This window comes from Stigmatopora argus, chromosome 18 (genome assembly GCF_051989625.1).
Source record: "Stigmatopora argus isolate UIUO_Sarg chromosome 18, RoL_Sarg_1.0, whole genome shotgun sequence".
Taxonomy (NCBI): domain Eukaryota; kingdom Metazoa; phylum Chordata; class Actinopteri; order Syngnathiformes; family Syngnathidae; genus Stigmatopora; species Stigmatopora argus.
Genome location: NC_135404.1, coordinates 4217653 through 4241981, shown reverse-complemented (window position 1 = coordinate 4241981; position 24329 = coordinate 4217653). Strand labels below are relative to the sequence as shown.

At 38.2% G+C, this 24329-nt stretch overlaps 1 protein-coding gene across 2 annotated transcripts in view; it reads right to left on the bottom strand.

Annotated features, from left to right (window-relative positions):
- Positions 1–1177: 1177 nt before the first annotated feature.
- The window catches only part of dnah9 (dynein, axonemal, heavy chain 9), a 137078-nt gene continuing 113926 nt past the window's right edge, over positions 1178–24329 (bottom strand). For both annotated transcript variants that reach the window (XM_077625613.1, XM_077625614.1), the window contains exons 70-78: positions 22156–22283; positions 15694–15921; positions 10650–10841; positions 10377–10568; positions 7513–7683; positions 5833–6015; positions 4186–4439; positions 3970–4105; positions 1178–1741 (exon numbers count right to left, since the gene is read on the bottom strand). In XM_077625613.1, the coding sequence (XP_077481739.1) occupies positions 1514–1741; positions 3970–4105; positions 4186–4439; positions 5833–6015; positions 7513–7683; positions 10377–10568; positions 10650–10841; positions 15694–15921; positions 22156–22283 (1712 nt within the window). In that variant the 3' untranslated portion in view covers positions 1178–1513. The remainder of the gene's footprint in view (positions 1742–3969; positions 4106–4185; positions 4440–5832; positions 6016–7512; positions 7684–10376; positions 10569–10649; positions 10842–15693; positions 15922–22155; positions 22284–24329) is intronic.

The window sequence follows — 24329 nt, the reverse complement described above, 5'->3', positions numbered from 1 at the left end:
GACAGAACTTGCCAGATGGTAACAGGTCTAAGATGTGGTGGGCGAGATGGGTATTGTCACCTGTGTTTGCCCCAGCTCTCTAGAGGCAATGGGACGTGAATCATTTCCTCGTGGGTGGAATTCAACTTTTGAGATTTATGCTTGGCAGGTTAAGGTAGTCAGGTACAGTCTTAATTGTATTAGAGCAACAATGGGATTTAACTTTTTGATGGCTTTAATGAACATTCATCTTCTCACCGCTAGGGCCTATCCTGGGTATGAGCTAATGAGGTGCGTGTGTGTATGTTTATGTGTGGGGATCGAGGGGTATACCCTGAAATGGTAAATGGAGCAACACAATCCAGGGCACACTTTCACAACCAAACTTTCACTTACACAGTCATACCTACAGAGCATTTGGAGAGTTCAATCAGCCTGTCATGCAGGTTTTTGGGATGTGGGTGGAAAAAAGTGTTCGGACAAACCCCGTTCAGACATGGGGAGATCATCCACACTCCACACGGGAAGGCCAAAGTGATTCAAGCTTTGGTTTCCATCCACTGTGCTGCCAATTTAATGACAAGTTTATAATGCTTTTTTAAATGAAACGGAACTGTTGAAATCCACCGCAGGGTGACTGGTAGAACATTATAATTTTTTTCTCCCACTTCAATGGTGAAATATTGCTTCTTCTTCTGCACCGACTTCTGCCATTTTTATCCCGTCTTCCGCTTGTGAGTTTTGGCGTGGATTTTGACATTTTTATGAACTGTTTTTTATTTTTAAGATAAAAAAAACACAATGTACTGAAGCCACAAAATGGTGAAGGATCACACTGAACCTTGCTTTGAAAGAATATTTCTATGTACATCTGAATGAATGAGGACCATTATGATGCTAAAGGGCATTTTTTTTTATTGGTGGAGAAAAATCATGAAAAATTTGGATAAACAGAACTACAGTTCATGTTGATTTGACTGACCATAGATAATGTCTCTATTCTGTTCTATCTAATCACATCTTGAACTACAAAGGTAGCTAGAGATATCACTAAAGAAGAAAAAATATATAATCATGAAAATAGAGGAACCATATTTAGAGTGAATTGACATTCAATCAATGTACAGATTTATATGCTTGAAAACAGGGAATTACAAGATTAATTGCATAATTTAACATACTGTAGGGAAACTGGCTTTTTTTGGGTGCAACATAACACCAAATGATGTTAAAAAAATTCAGATTTTTTTTGTACATAAAACATGTTGAAATTACAAATACATTGCGTACATTTTCATGTTTGTACTTTTAAATTCTGAGTATGGCTCTCAAGGAATTACATTTAAAAATAAGAATTGTTCATGGCTCTCTGTCAACAAGGTTGCCAACCCCTGCAGTACGTGTTACTCATTAATTCATCACCTGCAACGCAAACGTCTTGAGAAAAACCTTCAGATACCAAGATAAAAAAACAGTATAATAAAAGTTGCATTCACTTTGATCAACTGATTACATTAAAACTCCTTTAATCTTGCTAGATCTGCAAGAGCAAAGCAACGCCAGCCAAAGTCCACTTGGAGGGCTTTTCTTTGGTTTTCAGGTTAAAGGTCCACACATATGTGGGTCCCCTTTTAGGGGTCTTGTAAACCGGACACTGGTACATGTTCCTGTTCTCCTGCTTGTGCATAGGAATGGCTCTGATGAAAATGATTGGCATGAGAGAAGTGAGCTCTTTCAGGCGTGGGTCCACAATCAAGCCGGTCTGACGGGAAAGAATGGACAAGTATGACAATCCAGTCAACCACAAATTGACACACGTCAGCAAACAAGAAAAAGTAATTAATTAAGATATAAAGTGCACTGAAAGTTGTTTCATCGGGTAATTTTTCCCACTATTGAGTCTGCATTTAAAGCTGGATTAATCCTGCTTGACACATACTGTGTGGGACAGTCAGAGCACACATCATGATACTTTTTAAGAGTTTTTGAAAGTCACCAGTGTTTGAGACAAAGTCAAAATGCCCTGCCTAAAAAAAAAAATAAAAAAAATAAAGAAATCACTAAACACACTGAACAGGGCGGTCTGTCTCGCTAATTAATCCTCCTACATTTAGTGCCTGAAAAACCCAAGTTTCACCATGCATGTGGAGAGGATTTCAGAGCTCTGTGTAAATCCTGATGACTTTGGTTAATTCCGAGGACAAAAGCCTTAATTGAATCTGGAAATGATACACAACTTTTAAAGAAATGTTTAATACCAGTAAGTCCATGTGGGGTAAATACAAGTAATAGAAATCTCCAAGAAGGGCCTGATCTCACTGAAGTACTAAAACCAAGAGGAATTACAAAGCTGTCGCCATAGCGGCTGTATTTCTCACATTTTATGATTTTTCAGTTTCTTTATCATGAAAATAGAAAAAAATATAGACATTAATTAACTTTTTCTCTTACTTTTGGATGCTTCGCTCACATGTCACTGTGGCAGTAGCACAGCTGGTTGATATACTGTACAATAAATTAAATTTTTGATACATATTTGATGGTCACCACAGATGACTCAATGTAAACAGTGCCAATAAATGACTGATGCATGGACAATATAGATAAAGAGGACAGCAATCTTCAGGTTCCTGTCACAAGTTGGACTGTGAGCTAAATAAGTTATGAGGACAACCAGACAACTGGCCATATTCAAAAATCATCTCATCTCATTTTCTGAACCGCTTAATCCTCATTAAGGTAGCGGGGGTGCTGGAGTCTATCTGACTTGGGCCAGAGGCGGGGGCCACCCTGAATTGGTGGCCAGCCAATCACAGGGCACAAGGAACAAAGAACAATTCACGCTCACGCTCATAACTAGGGGCAATTTAGAGTGTCCAATCAGCCTACCATGCATGTCTTTGGAATGTGGGAGGAAACTGGGGTAGCTGGAGAAAACCCACACAGGCCCGGGGAGAACATGCAAACACCACACAGGTGGACCGACCTGGATTTGAAACCAGGTCCCCCACTGTGACGCCGACACGCTAACCACTCAGCCGCCGGGCCGCCCCCATATTCAAAACTAATGTCACCAAATGTTGACTTGTTTTTGATTTAGTCCATGTTATGAACAAAACAACCCAAAATGAAAATAAATAAAAATCTCAATAAGCACATAATATTCAGTATCTCACTTTCTTTTATGAGATATCTCTTTGAATAAGAGTTGAACTTCATAAATATCGATGAGTGGGCTTATCATAAATCTTTGACATTTATTGCTACATATCTTTGTCTTGTAGCAGCGCTGCTTACACGCCTATTCACACATTTTCCGGCACTGTCAGACTGGCCTTTTGAGCTATTAGAAGGGCAGGGAATGGGGGAGGAGTGACGAAGGTGGCTGGAAGTTACCTGAGCCATTTAACTGAGTCTGTTTGTCTGTGCCTCTAACTTTAATGAAGAAAAAAGGAACCACTCAACTAAGGGGAGATCTAAGTGTTCAAGTGCGCACTCTGCACATTTCCCAATTAACAAGTCTACAGGGATGCAGTTTGAAAGCTGGGCAACATATTCTCTGTAAAGAAGTAGCTTGCTTAGAGAGAGCAAAAAGAAGCAAAGAAATACGCTGCAATTGAATGAAAGTGGTATGCAAAGTTAAAAAAAAGAATGCAAAATCCCTTAAGGAAAAAAAATCCACATTAATTTACTTGAGTAACTTTAAGATTTATCTAAAAATGAATTCCATGAGCCAGTTAGTCTGCATATTTCTCTAATAATTTGGAAGGGAAGAAAGGAACAGTACAAGGTAAAGAGTGTGCCTCATGATCCCTCACTAACCAAATCCCTTGGACCCCATAGTTTATATCTTGATAATCTTAAATCTATGATCATAATAAGAAAACCATTTCCAGAAGTTCCTTGAAAAGTGGTAATAAATCCACACTTTCTTTCATTCTGAATTCCTGTATAAAAAGCATTCAAAATTCTAAATAACTTGAGCCTTACCTGTGTGTCCCACCGGGCACCTTCCATGTATAGCCCATGAATATAAGCCCCTTCCCGAGGTGGAGATGTTACGTCCTCACGATTCTTCTTGGTGACATCACATTGCAAACTCATGCTATCCAAAGGCCACTCATTCCTATCATTCAATCATGACATCAATTTCTCACACCAAGAAACTAAAACATCCAAGTTTCAATGCAAACAAGCCCTACAAACCTGCGAGCCATGGCTTGCATTATTGCGGTGAGGAAGGACTGAGGGTTGAAGAAGCCAGTCAGCCACACTGCGCAAGGTAAGACAAAGTCAGTTGTCCAGATTTCAAGCTCTTTGATTCGTGCCAGCAGGTCAGTAAACCACAGAGTCAAGCCAGACATGGAGGGGTAAGCACGCTTTGTCCAAGATTCTGGTACCATATCCAGGAAAATAGCATTCTGGATGTTCTCCATGTCATTGGTCATGGTTAGTTCCCCCTTAAGGATCAATAAAAGACACGGATCAACAACCTTAAAGGTGATTTCAATTCGATCTCAAGAGAGATTAATTTGCATTTTCTCAGAGTTGTTTGAAGAATTAATTACTGCCACTTACTACCAAGGCAGAATATTGCTGAGGAGGTACCACATTTGCTATGTTATTTACCTATACCATTTAGGTCTAAGATGAAATCAAACCGACACATTTATTCAGATTTTGTGTTCACTAACTTTGCTGCTTCAGTTTTTACTGTATGTCCAGAGCACATGTACCTGTATAACTGTATTTAATGTATTATAAAACACACATTTTTTCCAAATCAAATCAAATCGAAAGCCTTTATTGTCATTATACACAGCTGCGTATAATGAAATTGGTGGTGCTACTCCACAAAGTGCATTTTCCCAGTAAAAAACATAAATAAGTAGTAATATAAAAATATAAAAAGTCACGTGTGGGCAAGATAAATTCTAAAATATTGCACAATCTAAGATATTGCACATTGTTATTGCACACCCAGAAGTTATTGCACAGAAGGAATTGTGTGTCGTCCTTTTTGATGAATTTAGGGAGTAATCACAAAGTTCAATTCTCTTGCCTTGCCTGCATTGAAGAATTGTCAGTATCTATTAATTATGATTAACATTTAATTTTTTTCAGTGTAAAAACAACAATTGCAACGTTCAATACCAATAGACATTCGGCAAACAGATTTAAACCTTGTGGACATATTTAGAGGAACCAGTTTACCTTTCTCTGGAAGTCTTATCTTCAGGAGGACGGAGACATAAATACTTAATCATAATCTTTCAACTATACAATACAGCATGATTGGGGAATTTATACACATACTGTAATTGAATTTCATGGCAGATAGGAAAATATATATTATTGGTAAAGCCACAATGGCAGAATAGAATACTCAGCATGTTTGCAGTGTTTGGCAACAGTGAGGTATCCGTCACCCATTGATAGCTACTACTGAAGTATTGTTGATACATGCTACTTATTTCTGATTTATTACTTATTTATTTGTTATTGATTATTTATTTGTCTGTTTATTTGTTGTTATTTGTGCACTTTGTGGTGGAGCTTTCAATGTCATTATACGTGTATAATGACAATAAAACCATTCACTTCAATTCAAATAGGACAGGCAAATAAGAGTTTATGACAATAATAAGGTTCTGGATATTAATCTAAATAGGAGTAGAACCATCAAGCTTTGATTAGGATAATCTTTAGATGACAATTCACCAAATATCATTCTATTTGCTAGTACAAAAGGCTCCATGGCTTTTAAATCTGTCTGCCAATATTTCACCAGTGAAGAGCTTATTTATTGCAAATTTCAATAATTAATGTATGTCTGTGTTTTATTTAACTCACCTTTAGACCAAGACTGAGCTCATTGAGGGAACGTCTGATTTCTTGGATGAGAATATTCATGCGCTCACACTCTTGCATGGCCACCACTTGGTAGGGAGTCCTCTCCTCAGCCTTCCCGAGCAGTTCAGTCATGTTGAACTCCTCGGGAAGTTTCTCGAAGATCTCCTCCAGCACTGAACGTACCTAAAAATACATGCACAACAGCAGGGAAATTGGAAAATTGATAAGCACATTTAATTCTCGAGAATTTTTTTTCAATGTTTGGACTAACTCTTAGCTTTATGATTCAGGAACGCAGCATCAACATGCCTGAGAAATTATTTTCAAAAAAAACCCCACATTACTATTCATTGGCTTCTTGCTTTCAATGACAGACTAATCCCTTAAGAAAAAGCAATGCTTGTGCAATAAGTAATGAAGGCTAAAGATTGTGTCAACATTTTTTCAAGGCAACTGCCTTAGTAATAATCAGTGGGTGGATTACGTTTGGAACACAGGATATGAAGTACTGATATCTACTGATTTTTACAGTTCAAATATCTGATCACAATTCAGTAGGTACCAAGCTGGCATAATAGAAAGAGGACCTTATCAATATTTATGCAGTAACACCTTGACCAACGACTGCCCCAACATACGAGGAATTTGAGATACGGGTAAAATTCTGGGCAAATATTTGCTTTAAGATACGAGACATTTTTTTAGATACAAGCATGTGAGACAGTCAGGTGGCCAAGACACGAGATTCTGCTTATCACTGTCTTTCTCGCTGCAACTCCCTCTTGTAAAGATCTCGACGAGCACTGGGCGGAGCGTTGCATTTAAAAAAAAAGAGAGTTGTGTACGCGTGGCGGAGCTTGATCGCCAATATGAGAGGAGTACTTCCCGGACAAGTTGGCAAGTGGTCATGCATTATCCTATTGTGAGGACATTTGGGTCATCAGTTTCGGAATATTTTGAAGGGAAGACAAAAAATGCAACCCTAGTGATGATAAAGTGGTTCAGAAAAAGAGATGTAGACTACAGATGAACAGTATAGTAGAACATACTGCATAATTTATAGTTTTCAGAAGAAAAAAACCTTTAACAGAGTAGCACTGGACTGAAAAGGAGACCAGAAAATGTCAATATCATGGGTAAAGTCAGCCCTCACTGTCCTTTCATTTAATTTTATTTCCCTTCAGAGTGCAATTGCTACATAAAATGTCACCTCGTGTCCTACTACATTAAAGACCAGGTGTAACTTCCCACAGTCTACCATGAAATTCACATTTGAGGAGAATCATGCTTTATATATGAGCTTTAGGGCTTTTCAAACAAACAATAGTTGTGTTTACAACTTTCCTTTTATTGCATTAAGATTTGCACACATTCAAGTCAAGAAGATATATATATATATATATATATATATATATATATATATATATATATATATATATGTATATATGTATATATGAATGTTTTTTGTGACAAAGAAGTATCTGTTCCAATCACTCTATCAGAGAAAAAATCAGAGTTGCAGAAATAACTGGAAACTCAAGAGAGCCATGACATTATGTTGTTCACAAGTGTATGTAAACTTTTGACCCCAACTGTATATGCTAAATAAATTATTCAGCAGTTAAACAATAAAGTATTACATCTCCTATATAAAAGTTATAAAAAAATAATCAAATATACCTTTTCTTCTCGCGTCATCCCTCCCCCTTCAGTGACTCCACCATCCCTGGGCTGCATCTCTAGTACAGTACGGAAAAGCTTTTCAGAGGTTTGAGTGAGAAAGCCAATCTCAGCATTAGGATGAAGGCCATACAGATAAGGCGACTCGGCAGGCAGTGTGTCATCAATATACTGAAGAACAAAAAATCCATGTCAAAGCTTCCAAATATACTACAAGGCACATTATACAATACACATGAAAATTCCCAAATACGGGATGAATAAATTTATCTAATCTAATTATAGGAGACCTTTAATAATGTTATCTCTAAATAAACATTCAGAGTCGGAAACTGTTGACGTTTTTTCCCTCTTAAGCAGAACCTTAATGCTATTGGTGCACTAGAATTGACTCCGCTAGTTAGAAGAAAGAATTTTTTTACTTGACTCAGGCATTTTATCTTAAGCATTGCTGACAAAGACAAGAACAGAAAAAAAAATCTGTCAGAAAATTCAAACATATAACCTGCTGCTAATGAGGCAAGGAAAAGGCATTTTCCATCTGTTAGTTTATGATGAAGATCAATGTTTTGTTAGACACAACATGAAACAAAAAGCTCTAAACGCTGAGTTGGCAGTTTTCAATTACGTTCTATTGAATTATAGGTCTTTATCACACAAACACTTAGTTTTTTTCTCTCTTGCTTTTGCTACCTGAACATTGTTGAAATAAAAGTAAAAATGCTGACTGAATCCTTTCTGTACTGGCTCTATTTCAAATACAGACCAAGAAATTACTGTCACTCCAGATGATCTCTCAGATGTACAATTAATAAATTGTATTTTATAGTCTTTTTTGCCACCTCGTGGTGTAGAGGTTCACTCGCCTGACTTCGGTGCAGACAGACGTGGGCTCAATTCCCACTGGTGGTGGTATGACTGAGTGTGGATGAATGTTCCTCTGTGTGCCCTATGACTGACTCGTGACCAGTCTAGGGCAGGGGTGGGCAACTCCGGTTCCATTTATCCCTCCTTTACCACATCTGAATCAAATGATCAACTCATCAGCAAGCTGTGCAGAAGCTTGATACTGATGGCGAATATTTGATTCATGTGTGTTGGTGGAGGGAGATATGGAAAACAGACCACATAGCGGCTCTCGAGGACTGGAGTTGGCCACCCCTGATTTAGGGTGTTGTCTGCCTTTTGTCCAAAGTCAGCTAGGTTAGGCTTCAGCAAACTGCTACCTGACTTCTGACTTCACCCTGTCGTGTAGAGTTTATTCGCAGAGATATATAGCAGCATAATATAGCAGGCAAGTTGAGGTGAGGCTTTAACTTTATAAACATTCAGCTGTCACAATGTGTTTCTGAAGTTATTTGAAATAAGATTTCATCTAATAAATGTGTCAGTTGAAATACAGATTAAAGTTACGCATGAATGGCTACAGAATGACCTAAAAGTTATTTGAATGAATGCCATTTTTACTTGTACAATTGTATACATACATATTGAGTTTTATTTACCAGTTCATATTGTTGCTTGATTGAAATTACCATTTTATAATCGCAACGAGTGAAATAAATGAGATGTGTAGAAAGGAAGGCCCAAAACACTACATGAAACAATGTCAGTGGATTGAATAACTAATCATTGGAAAATAATTATCTTTAACACAAGGAACTTTTTTAACGTTTTTATCTTGCAATAAGGCCAAGCTTAGATATCTGCCACTGCATTATAAGAATGAAATTAAAAAAATAATGGAGTCAACTATCTAATAAAAACAAATATGAATCAAATGTGTCCCAAAATTACTATATTGCAAGCACATGTCAGAAAGACTGTAAATTGGACATCATTGAAATGCACTAAACAATGACGTATAAACATTATTGTGCTGAAGTTTAATGAAAATAGATGCCAGGGATATAGTTTGAAATGTATTTTATATATGAAATAACTGCAAAAAATAAGTCATTAGGTAACTTGTAGTGAGTCAAGATCAGAACAATAAATAATTAAAAAAAGAAAAAGAAAAACGCTCCTAAAACAAAAAGATACCAATTTTTCATTTTGAGTGTCACAACTATGTAAGCATTAGCAGAGAACTACATTGTCTTCTTGAGTGCTTTTCTCAATCATTTGTGTAAAATGGCTCAACTTGGGTGCACTGACATTCGATTAAAAATAGTCTTTTAACTCATCATTGTTCAGATACTATTGATTGGTACAGATTCTCTGGGCAGATGTCTCCTCTCCAATGCACTGCCTTGCTGTCAATGTGCATGTTTTTTTCCACAAGGACATAATCAGATCAATTACAAAATGAGAATGAATTGATAAAATGGTGAAAATAAATATTAAAAATTGTACACTATGCCTCTGGTAGGTGTAATTTTTATTATCTGTGTTGTGGAATATTCATAATATGAATGTATTGTGTATATAAAATGTGGTTTCCATACATGTCTTTTTCCACGAACAAAAATAATTCTACTTCTCAGGAACATTTGGAAACCTACAATCTGTTCTGAGACCCATCTGGTAGTTTTATTTCTATTGATTTTGCACTCTCATTTGGAAAAGGAAATGATTAACAATTCAATTCCAGCAACTCTTAGCCATTGCTAATGTGTTTGAAGATCGGCTTGACAATATTTCTATTGGTGCAAACCTGGAAAAAAAAAGAAATACTGTGGTCCTATTTTCTTTTATATATATATATATATATATATATATATATATATATATATATATATATATATATATATATATATATATATATATATATATATATATATATATAAATTATTTGGCATGTTTGGTTGAATTCTACTAATAATAAGATTGGAAATAAATCATCTCCACTCTGCGTGCTTCACCTGGTGATAGGTGTTGTAGTCCATATTTCCAGGCAAAGGGAAACCTGGTGCTAGATAATGATCTCCTTCCATCATCTCAGGTTTGATGAACTCCTCTAAGTAAGTCCCACAAAGATGGCGGTCCCAGTTATCTGTGATGTGACCCCCATACATGATCTCACCAAAGAGGTAGCGTAGATCATCATAGGGTACCTGGGAATCAATCATGTAATGTAGTCATTTATAATGCTTTACCAAACAAAAACAAGTAAATTATCTACAGATGAAACCCACCTTTGGATTAACTTCCAGGTAATTGAAGAGGACATTGATTGAAATAGTGAGATCTCCATTATTAAAAGGGTATGATCTGTTCCATCCTTGAGCCCCAAATTTCCGCCTCTCTGCTACCACAGCATGAAAGTAGCATAGCGCAAAGAGGATACTCTTAAACTCATTCTCTCGTGAACACATTTCCAGCGTGTCCTATTAAAAAAATGGATAAGTAGGTCGAAAAAAAGGACATTGACATTTAGGTGACAACTACTATAACCTGCTATGATCACCTTAATTTCAATATAAATTAGAATGAAAATACACATCCTACCAATGTATGTAAATCTGATAATTTGCAAAGAATTGAATATGCGTACTGTAAATGGCACAATTAACACAAAAAATATTTGAAATTAAATAAATTAAACTACCAACCAATTACACCCTTCAAAGAGATGTAACTTAAATAATTACTAAATGATGACAATTTATTCAAATGCAATTCAATAGATCGGGTCGATGGATGGATGGATGGATGGATGAATGAATGAAAAAAAAAGTTTACTAACACCGGGTAAATCAACAGAAAACCACCCTAAACTATTTTTTTGTGCACACGTCAAAGCTCTCCGTCCGATTGACGCGAGATAAAAACGATGCAGTCCATATATACCTTGAAGAGGGTGGCAGTACAGTTTCACAACACCATGACTGATACACACACCTTATTTAAAAGATACTCCTGAGGTCAAGTGGGCTGTCTATACAAACAACATTGTTTTCCAACATTTCTATTCTAGGCTGATGGTAAATGCAACCTGGCGGTTTTCTGTTTGGGTGGATGGACGGAAAGTTAGAATTACTACTTGCTGTACACTGAACTACAAAACATTGAAATATTTACATAATGTCCACTGGAATCTGCGCTTATCTAACTGCATCAATATACAAGAAGGACACTTGCTGTTATTGATTCTTGCACGAGTTTTAAAAACAGTGCAAATGTCCTAATTTAGCAATTAACAGTGTTGGTGCATGTTGAAAAAGGAGGATCAAATTCTTTCTTTATCAACATACCACACAATTTCATCTTATATCAGTTTCTGAATCGCTTTATCCTCATTAGGGTGGCAGAGGGTGCTGGAGCCTATCCCAGCTGACTCCAGGCAAGAGGCGGGGGACACCCTGAATCGGTGGCCAGCCAATCTCAGGGAACAAGGAGACGTACAACCATACACACACACCCATAACTAGGGGCAATTTAGAGTGTCCAATAAGACTACCTTGCATGTTTTTGGAATGTGGGAGGAAACCAGAGTACCCGGAGGAAACCCACCGGGCCCGGGGAGAACATGCAAACTCCACACAGGTGGACCGACCCTGGATTTGAACACAGGACCCCAGAGCTGTGAGACCGATACACTAACCACTCGTTTCACCGGGCCGCCCACTACTACACAATTGTATAGAAATAATAGCAACAGTAAAATATTTTTTGTATTTGTTCACATGGCTCCTGAAAAAGCTAACATATACGCTATATACATTTCCAACTTTTTCTCTCCTTATCATATTCATTTAATGAACATTGTCTCACTGCTCACCTTCAACCTTCAAAGTGGACATTTTATAAAAATCTAATGATTTTCAGAGTAAATTAGGACGTGGAATTCAACAAGTGCAACCGCAGAGTAAAGGGAAGCTCAAACAGCGAAAGGATAACTTCCAGGAGATGAGTCATAGCCCAAGGCGCACTACGAGTAGATTGTCTCCCAAAAGTCCTGTGGTTCGCAGGATCAAAACTACTGTGGTGTTTTTCGGCCTTAAATGTTTGAGTATTTTCGTTTATACTTAATGTTTCTCCACTAACGGCATGTAGTTCGTGTTATAAAATAACAAAAACTAAGAGACCAAGTGTTACAGGGTCCAGGTAGCAAACGAGCAACCATTAATGGCAACTGCACATGTTCAGAATGGTGTGTGGTGTTCTCATTGCAGCAAGAGAGTCAGTTGCATTTTATATTTACATGGCAGCAGACCAACCAAATCATTCCACTTTGGAGTCCAGGATCAAAAGCTTGCATTTTTGCTTTCCGTTTTCACCATCACTGTGAGAACGCCAGGCCAATCCGCAACACAATCGTTGCATTCTATTGTCACAGTGTCACCATGTAAACGGGCACTTAATCATTTGTGATGTCACCAGCAAGTGCAAACCTCTAAAAGTTTAAGTGACGCGTAAATGACAAAATGCATAACAATGTGATCACCTTACAATTGCCAAAACCTGTCAGGCGCCTCAAGCCTCCATCTGTCTCCCGGGATTGTCATTCTACACTGGCTGATAAGAATATACGAATGGCAATGTAATCACTGGTGGCAAGAGACTGTTGAATAAGCATGCCAATAATGAAAGAACCAAAGGTCTTGGATTTTATTCATAACAGCAGAATGTCATGGAAAGTGTGGCAGTAAGGGCCACTGCGGCAGTGCCCCAGGGAGCTGACTCCTACCACGCATATGCTTGCCCACAACAGCAGTGCAAACTGACGACTATCACTCCTGCATACACATTCCTTCTGGTGCTTTAATTAACATTCTACACTGTACTCTCTTTGCCCAACACAGCTGAATGAGATGCTAAGCCTCACTTTTCATGACCTGTGTACTCAAGAAAAATAACAGGCAGTGAGATAATCAAAGCAGACAGACCCATCACAACATGTTGGCACACACATACTATTCATGTACTGAAAAAGACACATTTTACCTTGATGTCAACATAGTTGATACAAATCATGAAAACCCTGCGATTTGACAGATACACTAAGTTGCAAATGTATTTTATGGAAAAAATAAATGGACAGTATTAATCTGTTTAGACCACTCATTGGAAATAAAACAAGCTAAAACCACCTACCATTGAACAAAGGGGGAGGGGATAAATTATGTGTCTTACTAGTGGTTTTAGCAACTATATGATTGGGTTATTCTAGCCTTGCAAGCAAGATGGTCTTGCCTGATTCATTGATTCATCTTACAGTTCTTTCTTGACAACCACAGGTCTCTAACCACTTAGCGGCCATCTGATGACCAAGCCAATTAGGGGGAAAGGGTGGGAGCTGCAGACGTTACCAGTAAGCAACTATTTGTTAGTATACAATGTTGGAGTGCAAAGCTGTTTTTGTCCATTTCTGAAGTTTGATCAGAAATACACAAAATTTTCAAATTAAAAGAAGATCAAAGAACCCAACGAAAAGCATTTCTTTTGATGGGAAACAATGCTTTTGCTTTTCCGCGAACCAATATGTCATACTATGGCTTAATGTGAATTGGTCACCAAGAAATAGTTTAATAAGTCAACTTCTCAAGTTTTGGGTGAAGTACCAGTACTTTCCTAATTAAAAGAGGATCAAAGAACATCACTTTTTGACAGGAAACAATGTATTTGCACTTCTCCTTGACTAATTTTATGGCATGCTGTGGTTTAATGTGGATTGGTGGGTGATGAGTGTGACGAGATGAGCGAGCATTCAATCAAAAGCCGCATATATTTTGAAGGTTCCCCCCGTGAAAAAGTTCTCAATTGGATCTTTCCCAGATTGATCTGCATAATATATTCGTTGTGGATATACGGAACAATCAATCTGGGATGCCAGGTAAGGGCTATTCAAGAGTTGGAGGTAATATAGAGTAGCTTGCACAGAGAAAACATGATCAGAATAATGTTCCAACATTCACCTTTCAGTACAACATGAGGAAGGTCTCACAAACTAAAATATTGCATGTCCAAGCATTGTAGTTTACTATGCCAGGCAAGGAATTGCCTGGTTGCATAAAAAAAAGACAAAGTCACTTATGTTGCGTTCAATAATTCCGTACTCTGTCTTTCATGGGCATGAATTGTTCCATGTTAAGTGGATGGGCCATCTGCTCAAGACTTCAGTTTAGAAAACTAGCATTATGAGGGGAAAAATGGAATAAAAAATGGCATGTTAACTCACCTGTCATTTTGAGCAAACAAGTATAGGCAGGCATTAAAGAAAAAGTGTACATTATTAAGGCATAAAATATTAACGTGCCCGTTAAATGGATCTGAAAACTAAGAAAGGTCCCTCTCCTTTTATTATATCCACTGTCTCATGTTGCATAGACTGCAAGAATGATGGCAAAAAAGAAACCTTGGAGCGGAGAGTAAATAATTTGCACAATGAGCTGACAAATCCTAAATACACAGAATTGGAGTTGAAGATAGTTAAGGCTGACATAAAACTTTTGTTTAACATAGTGTAGCCTCCATTTTTTTATTTTTATTCAAAACAATATTTAATTATAATAATGTTTATTTTAGTAGGTCATAGTGAAAAAGAGGTTTGCACGTCCGCCTCACAGATTTGAGGTTTCAATCGACCGTTCTATATGGAGTTTGCATGTTATCCCCATGTGGGTTTACTCTGAGTGCTCGAGTTTCCTTCCACATTCCAAAATCAAGAATGGTACGCTGGTTGGACACTCTAAATTGCACCTACATATGAGTGTGAGTGTGAATGGTTGTGCCCTGCAATTGGCTGGCAACCAATTCAGGATGTCCAACGCCTATTGCCTGTAGTTGGGCAGGATAGGCTCTGGCTGTTCATTCATTCATCTTCTGTACCGTGCATCCTAGTAAGGATTGAACGGGCTGCAGGAGCCAATCTCAGCTGACTTTGGGCAAAAGGCAGACTCCACCCTGGTCACCAGTCAGCCATAGGGCGCACAGAGAGATAGACAGCCAACCATTCACACTCACATTTATATCACCATCAGCGAGAATGGACTTGGTTCAGTTGTATGTACATGAGAGTGTGTTGACATGCAGTGAGAAAAGTGCCTTAAATTTTTTATTGGGACTTAAATAAATAATATTGACAGTGTACTGCATAGAAAATAGTCTTACGTCTAAGTGAGACATTTGCCATTAAGTAATTTGATAACTGTGATGATTGTTAATCTTTTGGAGTAAAATGAATACTGTAAATAAACAGAAAACAAAAAATAGTGAACAAGTAATTTGTGGCTTTACCTGGTTGAAGTTGTCCAGAGCCTTGTGCAAGTTGGCGTGCATACCCGTTGGTGGCTCATTAGTAATCTTGATAGAGTTCTCCAGGATTCCTTGTGGAATGATATGACCCTCAAGGGTGGAGGAAGGCTCAGCACTGAAAAAAACCCGGAAGTCCTCATGGCGTCCATCCGTTTGCTGCTCGAGAATTTTTTCCAGAGTACACAGCCAGCGAGCTACTAAGTGGATATTCTAAAGCAAAACAGGTAGGGAACAATATGAAACAAGGGAATGGTTTAAAGTTTAATCTTTCAATGATAGACTTGTACCTTGTTCTTGATTCTGAAACTGCTAAATGTATACTTTTATTGACAACTCGCAAAAAGGAACAATCAAATTTGGAACACCCCCCCATATCACACAGACTTTTTTAGTGGGGCTAAATTAAACGGTACACAGAACTTGAAACCAATTTTCAAGATGCTGACATTAAGGAACCATTTTGAGTTGATACTTCAGCCAGACTTTTCAGCAAATACATTGGTGAGCGCAGGCCAGGCAGTGGAGTTGACTTGTACGATCACACAAGCTTGGATGAGCTCAATTTTCCATCTCAACTATCTTGACACTTACAGGACATCCTGTGAATGATAAGCAGTCAGCCATGCCCCCACTCCCACCTCCCAACAGATCTAACCATGCAGCACTGCCCATTCCCCAAATCTAATTACAGCACTAATAACTCCAGTCATTAATTCATAAGTCTCTTTACTTTCTCATTTCCATTTGCTCTTCATATTTAATCTTCCTTGTCATGGCTACAGTTAGCCTTTTTTCCAAGTGAGGAGACACGAGCGAATGGAATGTCAGTTTGTCAGAGGTTTGAGAGACATTGAACAAAAGGGTGGTAGCATAAAGTTAAAGTAAATAATGGGAGGAAGAGAGGCATTTGGGGACTATAGCTCAAGGAGACAAAGTGATAAGTACATTTTTCTCGTGGTGCCTTAGAGAATAATACATGGCTATACAAATTGGAAGTGTAAATTCAAGCACTTTTTCATCAAGACTTGAGTACAACCTCTTGGCATGTAAATAGTCAAGCAATAAAGACGTTGACGGAAGAAGGGAGAGAGGGCCTCACAATTTGCAACAATAATGAATCCATTCATCCTCCAGCAAAATAATGAAGAAGTGAAGAAAGAGAGATGCACTCAGGGGCTAATTAACAAAACAACAAATAAAAACCACCGGCCTATCATGTAGCTTTTAAATTAAGTAAATTTCAGTGAAGCATTTTTGTTCCCACCTCCTTTAAACAGTCCACCAAAGAGTAAGTTATTTACCTAAGATGAATCCCAAAATCCCATCGGCAGCCACAGCTGGCAAGCAACGTTTTTAATATATTGCTATCTAATTTAACCCAGGGGAATATGGACAAAATGACGGTTCCAATTGCTCATCATACATGCGAAGCGAATAGGAATAACTAAATGTATGCTAGTGATATATTTGCCAAGAAGTGATGCTGTGGAAAACTGCCCAGCTGATCTCAATTGCTGAAAATACAACCATGAAGGGTCAAAACGATTTCATACTGTATGTTGAACTAACACAAACCCAGTGAAGGTGCTGGGAAGGACAAACTGTATCGTGGACCCAGTGCAAGAGCTGTCAGAATGACCACTACCATAGTTTGAATTCTCATTATTTTAACACATTTTCAAAAGACATTACCACATAATAAGATATTGAAATTTCAAATAGTATTCACTTTAAAAATAGAGCGTTGAAGCCTCACAGTAAACTTGAATCCAAAGAGTCTGAATTTTAGTGGTAAGGGCAAACCCAAGCAGGTACACCCTCACCCAAATAAAAAAAAGAAAAAAAGAAAAATCATTAAAATCATTGGTTGAGGCAGCACTCCATTCCCAAACAGATCTACCCACGGGCCACATGTAGCAGACACATTTCCAATCACAAATAAAACAACATTCAGTAGTAATGTCTATCTATTGTGGCCACACTATTATGTGTTGTTGTTAAGACCATGACTGAGACCCAATCAAGACTTGACCCAAATCAAGGAGATTAAGTTACTACTTTTTTTAGTAAAGACCTATACGTAATTTTCTCAAAGCATTCAAACTTGTGTAGATTGTGAGTCTGGACTGGAAGTTGAGTTGAAAGAAGACATAAAGATGGGAATGCAAAGACCGTTTCCCAATACTGTAAAAAGTAGGACAAATTCATAATTGTGAACTCCATTGAAAACTGCATTCTGGGATACATACTGTACCTCCCAAAAGTCTACACAAATCTTGCCAATGTATCCTAAATGAAACTTGACAACATATCCATGGTATTTGAGTGGACTTGATTAGATGCAAACGTTTGAATTGTAACAATGCTCAAAGGAACAAAAGTAAAAATAAAAACATTTATCAATATAAGGATCAAGATCAAGACTGAAACAAGGCTAAGATCAAGCCTGAGACTTCTTGGAATTGAGTTTGAAACCAGAAAAAATGTACTGTCAACCATGAGTGTGCAACATTACTCACACACCGCTCATCCTCAACATTCATGGGGGTGCTGGAACCTAACTCAGCTAACTATGGGCAGTAGGTGGGGTACACCTTCAACTAGTTACAAACATGAATGAAGCAAAAATGCTTTTATATTATGGCTCCCTTAAGGAGTCAAATTATATAAAGCCAATAAGCAAATGTGCTCTCATCATCACATAGACAACTAAGAAAATCAATATTTTGAATTTTGGTACCTGGCTGACAACTGGGTTTAACCATGTCATAAACATTCATTCAATTTCTCAACTGCTTGTCCTCACAAGGGTCACGGGGGGTGGTAAAGGTGGAGGACACCCTGAATCGGGGGCCATCCAGACAACCATTCACACTCACACTCATACCTAGGGGTAATTTAGAGCGTCCAATCAGCCTACCACGCAAATGTTTTTTAATCATCCAAAGTAAAATCCTGAAAATAAACAGTTTACAAATAAAGGGGGCAAGGCATTTTATAGTAATATTACCCAAATCTGAAGGGTAACCAACCAATTACTGTGCTTTTCCCCAATGCCCTTGTGGCTGTGAGCAAGAGAGAGTTTTGCACCTAGGAGGACCTAATCAAGACTTATCTTGTACTTCCACTAAAACTCCATAGGCTGCTAACAACTTTAGTCACTTTTGTACCTAGTTCTTATTTATGTTACCACCTAATCATATTGGCTACTTATCTATGTTGACCACTACTTTATTACTTATTTATTGATAATTTATCTATTATTCATTGAATTTTTATTTGTTTGTTGTTGTTATTTGTGCACTCCCCCTATTATTTATGTTGTTGACTACTATTTCTCATTTTACTTGTACAATGACAATAAAAACATTACATTCAATTCAAAAGGTGGAATTGGAGGTAAAAGGGGTGTACCTGGGAAGACAGATGGCTATAGGGCAGGGGTCCCCAACCACCCCCAGGTCCGGGAGCTACCTAGTGCCGGTTGGTCCATCGGAGTAAAGAATATTAAGGTTTTCAATCTCGCCCTCCTACTTGAAATTAGAAAAGTTTTTATAATAATAATTATTATTATTATTATTTGCGATTATGCTTGGGACTTCTTTTTTTTGTCATGGGTGTCGTTCGTGCACCGACCCCATCCCCACACAATTTTGTCTTAAGTTGTCGCCCTCCCCATTAGCCGGTCCGTGAGAAAATAGATTGAGCATTACCTGTCCGTGGTGAGAAAAAGGTTGGGGACCACTGCAATAGGGGATTTGTGTATGTATAGGGGATCTGGGTCCAATATCAGGAGACAAAATTTGTAAAATAAGTGCAATAATGACACCTCCAATGTTTTTCCACTCTGCTGGCCAGCGCCATGGATCTAACTCTCGGCAGGCGGACAGATAGTTGATGATAAAGTGAGTGGGTGGTTTGTTGCCAAGGGGACAATCCCTTTTAAACCTTTTCTTGATTCTTATGCAAAGGTAAGTAAACGACTGCTCTTCTGTGCTCTTCTCATAAACCAGAGAGTGCAGTTTTCCCATTTTCCTCTCATAGTCTACCATTTGTGAGCAAAAAAAGTACAGTATTAAAAGAAAGGGAGGATAGCGGATCGTCTCACAATTTCAACATTTCCCATTAAAATTCCTCTAAGGTTGCCACTTAATATGCAAACAGGAGCCTTGCCCTCCTGATAAGAGGCAGAAAGATATCATGACTATAGATATAGGCTCTGGCATTCAATAGTAATATTGAAAGGCAGTTCCAGTAAGAGAATTCCCATGGAGAGTTCAATTCACTTTATATGCAGATTACCTGTGACAAAGGCAAATGGCATCATGGATGAGTCGCAGAGGAATAAGATAATACAATTAATTAACAGTGAATTAATGTAACTGGAAGTCCCCTACTGTTTGTATGTATGCAGTGTACACGTACAAATCGAATCGAAAGTAGGCATTGTTTGAACAAAAAAAAAATGAATAATGTGGAACCTCACGATACGAGAACCTCACTTTAGTTTTCTTGATACGAGCACTGTCACAAAAGAAGATGAGTCTCATTATGTGAGCAAATCTTCACCATACCACTGACGAGCCAAATCCAGAAAACCCTTTCTGTGATTTCCCATATCTAGGTGTCTCTGCGTTTTGCTAGAGGACATACGAGCAACCACCTCAAGGGAATCAGCCGCCATCCTGTTGTTTTGCGGTGATATCTTTGAATTGAATGATTTGTGCTTACAAGTAAAAATTTAACCTGTCCCCGAGTTTACTTTAACAGAAAGTGTTTTTCTATTGTTTTCTTTAATGTTACGGTGTACATATGGATGCCCATTCAATCTCTGCCCCTGCTCAGCTGGCTCCCACTTTTGTTACACTACTAGACTTTAGCCAACATGGTAAGTGCTTGTCTATGAATAACATTTTATACTTACAATCTATTTTTCGTATTAACTAGCCTTTACAATTTTGCCTTGAGTTATTTACGGGAAATGGATGTGTGGGGAGCGCGTCGGCCTCACAGCTCTGGGGTCCTGAGTTGAAATCCAGGTCACGTCCACCTGTGTTGAGTTTGTATGTACTCCCCGGGCCTGCGTGGGTTTCCTCCGGGTACTCTGGTTTCCTCCCACATTCCAAAAACATGCATGGTAGGCTGATTGGACACTCTAAATTGCCCCTAGGTTTGGGTGTGAGTGTGCATGGTTCTCCGAAAATCAACTAAAGACATAAACACATTCATCTTACGATCTTGATTTTAGAACAGATTATGCTCGTATCATGAGGGTTCGCTGTACAATGATTTTCAAATCTTTTTGAGCCTGGAGTATAACCAGTTGATACTATTGATATAAACACAAATGGAGTGGACTTACATACAGCAAAACATCAAAATGCCCAAAGCACTTCACTGTTGTTCATATTATCCCATTAAAGCACAGATTCATATCCCAATGGGTGATGCCTCTATCATACCAACTGGGAGCAATTCTAGGTCAGTGTCTTGCCCGAGGACACTTTTACATTAGACAGGCGGGAGTGGAACCACTGACCCTTGAGTCACTAGATGACCCATCCCACCAACTGTGTGAACCAAAAGTTGACAAATAGTTCCTCTGAGCAGGAAGGCGGGAAACTGGACTAAAATTCTTGATCTCAGAATTGTGAGGAATCATGCTAACGAGTCAGTCACCATAGTCAGAGCTCAAAGTTTCAGGACACTAAATTTTAGCTTACCCAAGCCAAACGCTGCATGCACGCAAACGCTTGTCTCATGTAATTTTGTGTTGCTGAATTCAAATATGTATTTTTTATTTAAGTAAGCTCTCACTTTTTTAAATCAATATTTAATTTATTGCTCAGTGAAAAGTGATTGCAAATCTATATTTAGAACAAAGTGTGGATACACAACTGGCTGATAGAAAAATAGCCCAAAAGTGTTGTAACTTCAGGAAAATAATACCTGCTATGCCATGTGTTAAATATCTAACAGAGTAAGAAAGAACAATAAAAAACAGGGACAATTTTAGATTTGCTCCATTGGACTACTACTATTAAATTGGGCAAAATGTATAATAATACTTAAGTAAAAAAATATATATGTACACTTAACTCTCAGAAATGGTAAATCTTTACGTTATTTATTCTTGCTGAGAATAATTAGTTCTATTAATCATCACAATTTTATTCCACTTAATCTAAAACTGACTGAAATGCATGAGGAAGAAGGACAAATGCAAACTATAGTGTATTTAAAGGCTGTTTGCCCAGAAGTGTTTTTTTTCTTACCCCGAGCAACTGAAAAATGCTTAACTTTAAGCTTTTATGTTGCCCTAAAACAGATCAACCTACATTTCTGAAAGCATGTACATGGTGTAAACTAAAAATGCAGACTTTCAAGTTCCGATAGATGTGGTCACTTAAGACGAGGAAGGTATAAAAACATCGGCCACTGTACCTGCAATATGACCCAATGCCCATTTTTAGCTGAGAAGTCGAGAACTTGTTCAGCCGTGGCCTCCTGCCCTTGACCCAGAGACAAATTGTGGAAGTTCTTATTGTCAAATGTGAAACCAAGCTTCTTTCCTGAAATAAATACATTCAAACATGCAAATAGATGAAACGACCTGAGGTAATTATCACTCATTCAAAGAGTTATATGCCATTTTCTGCTATTTGCTCTACCAAATGATGTTACAATAGCGTGATTTAAATTAGGAGCAAAGCAACAAATACACAGACATAAAATGATCACTATGTTTCCCTATTTTGGAAGTTACAAGCGCCAAGGTGACAACTAGCTACGGCAATATCGGTTGCAGTGGAATTGAGCTTCTAATCAAACCCCTACGACATTAAAACTTTAATTTAAGCACAAATTAAATGGCTTCTTACCTGCGTCATTGAGATTGAACAAGGCAATTAGTTTTGTAAGGCTACAATGTCGACCTAACTACAGATTGAAGGAGATAGCTTTTTTGGAAATAATAGCTCCCCATTGGAGCCAAAAGTCTGTAATCAATGCCATTATATGTAAATGTATCTCTATTTACCATTGGATCTACGTGCCTATCCTCGTCTGTCTATGGTCACGACCTGTGGGTCATGCCAAAAGAACAAGATGCCGGATACAAGCGGCTGAAATGAGTTCTCAGGGTGTCTGAACTCTCCCTTTAGTGATAAGGTGAGAAGCTCGGTCATCCAGGAGCGGCTCGGAGTAGACCCATCTACTGTCATTAGGAAAAACCTCTGCATTTAATTAACATGTTTTATGCTTATGCTTCCTTAAGGACCAGACCCAGACAGCTTTTTCACTTTCTGTATCTGTCAGACTTTGAAGCAAATGATTTTTTTTATCCAATTCAAATACTAAACTGAATAGGATAAGATAATTAGAATAATAAAAGTGAATACACCCCTCTCATCTTTGCATTTTTAATATATCTTAATATATTTTATAGGGCCACCCAATGGCGAAGTGGTTCTTCTGCCTGACTTTGATCCGGGGAGTCTGGGTTCGATTCCCACTCGCTGGCAGTGTCATTGTGAGAGTGAGTGTTTATATGTCTCTTTGCGTGACCGGACGTTTCGCCGAAAGACATTTGGTCCCCGGACGTTTGGTCCCCGGATGTTTGGTCGACCGGATGTTTGGTCGAACGGATGTTTGGTAGAACGGACGTCTGGTAGAACGGACGTTTGGTCGCCGGGTTCGCTCGCTGTGAAATTATGGCAGAGAGTTTACTGTTGATATTTTGATATTAGATATGTAGATTTTAAAGCCACTCTCTCTCTCTCTCTATGATTATAATTTTGAGAGCTGGTTTCAACAGTAACAACCCGGCGACCAAACTTCTGTTCTACCAAACGTCCGTTCTACCAAATGTCCAGTCGACCAAACGTCCGGTCGACCAAACGTCCGGTCGACCAAACGTCCGGGGACCAAACGTCCGGGGACCAAACGTCTTTCGACGAAATGTCCGAGTACCGTCACTTTGTATGCCCCACGACTGACTGGCAACCACTCTAGGGTGTAGTCTGCCTTTCGCCCAAAGACAGCTGAGTTAGGGTCCAGCATCCCCCGCAACCCTTTCTAGGATGGGCGGTATGGAAGATAAATGAATTAATATTTTAACAGACAACACTAAAGAAAGGACACTTTGATCCGAAGTAAAGTAGTCACGGTAGACCTTGGATAACAACAGAAATGTATTGTATCTTTAAAATACTCAAATCACACCAATTGTTGTGTGAAGGAGCGTTTGGAGAACGCTTCAGTTTTTAATGCAAAAAAACACAGCAATACAACAGGTGTATTTAGCATAGTACTAGCATATGGCTTGCTCCTTGTTCATTGCCATGTATTGTAAATACACCATAGATCTGGCATTAAATGTTTGGACTACAATTATTCGACAGCCATGTCAAAAGGCGCTTAATTTTAAATTACCCAATTCCATGTCATTACAATATATAAAATAAAAATGGCTGCAAAGAACATCCAGATTATTCAGAGGTGTGAAGAAACTCTGAAGTCAATGGCATTTACTTTCTGCCAGCACTATTTTAGCAGTACTGCCATCTCATAAATATGTGACCTTTAGTATAATCCCTTCAATTTTTATGGCCAGTTTT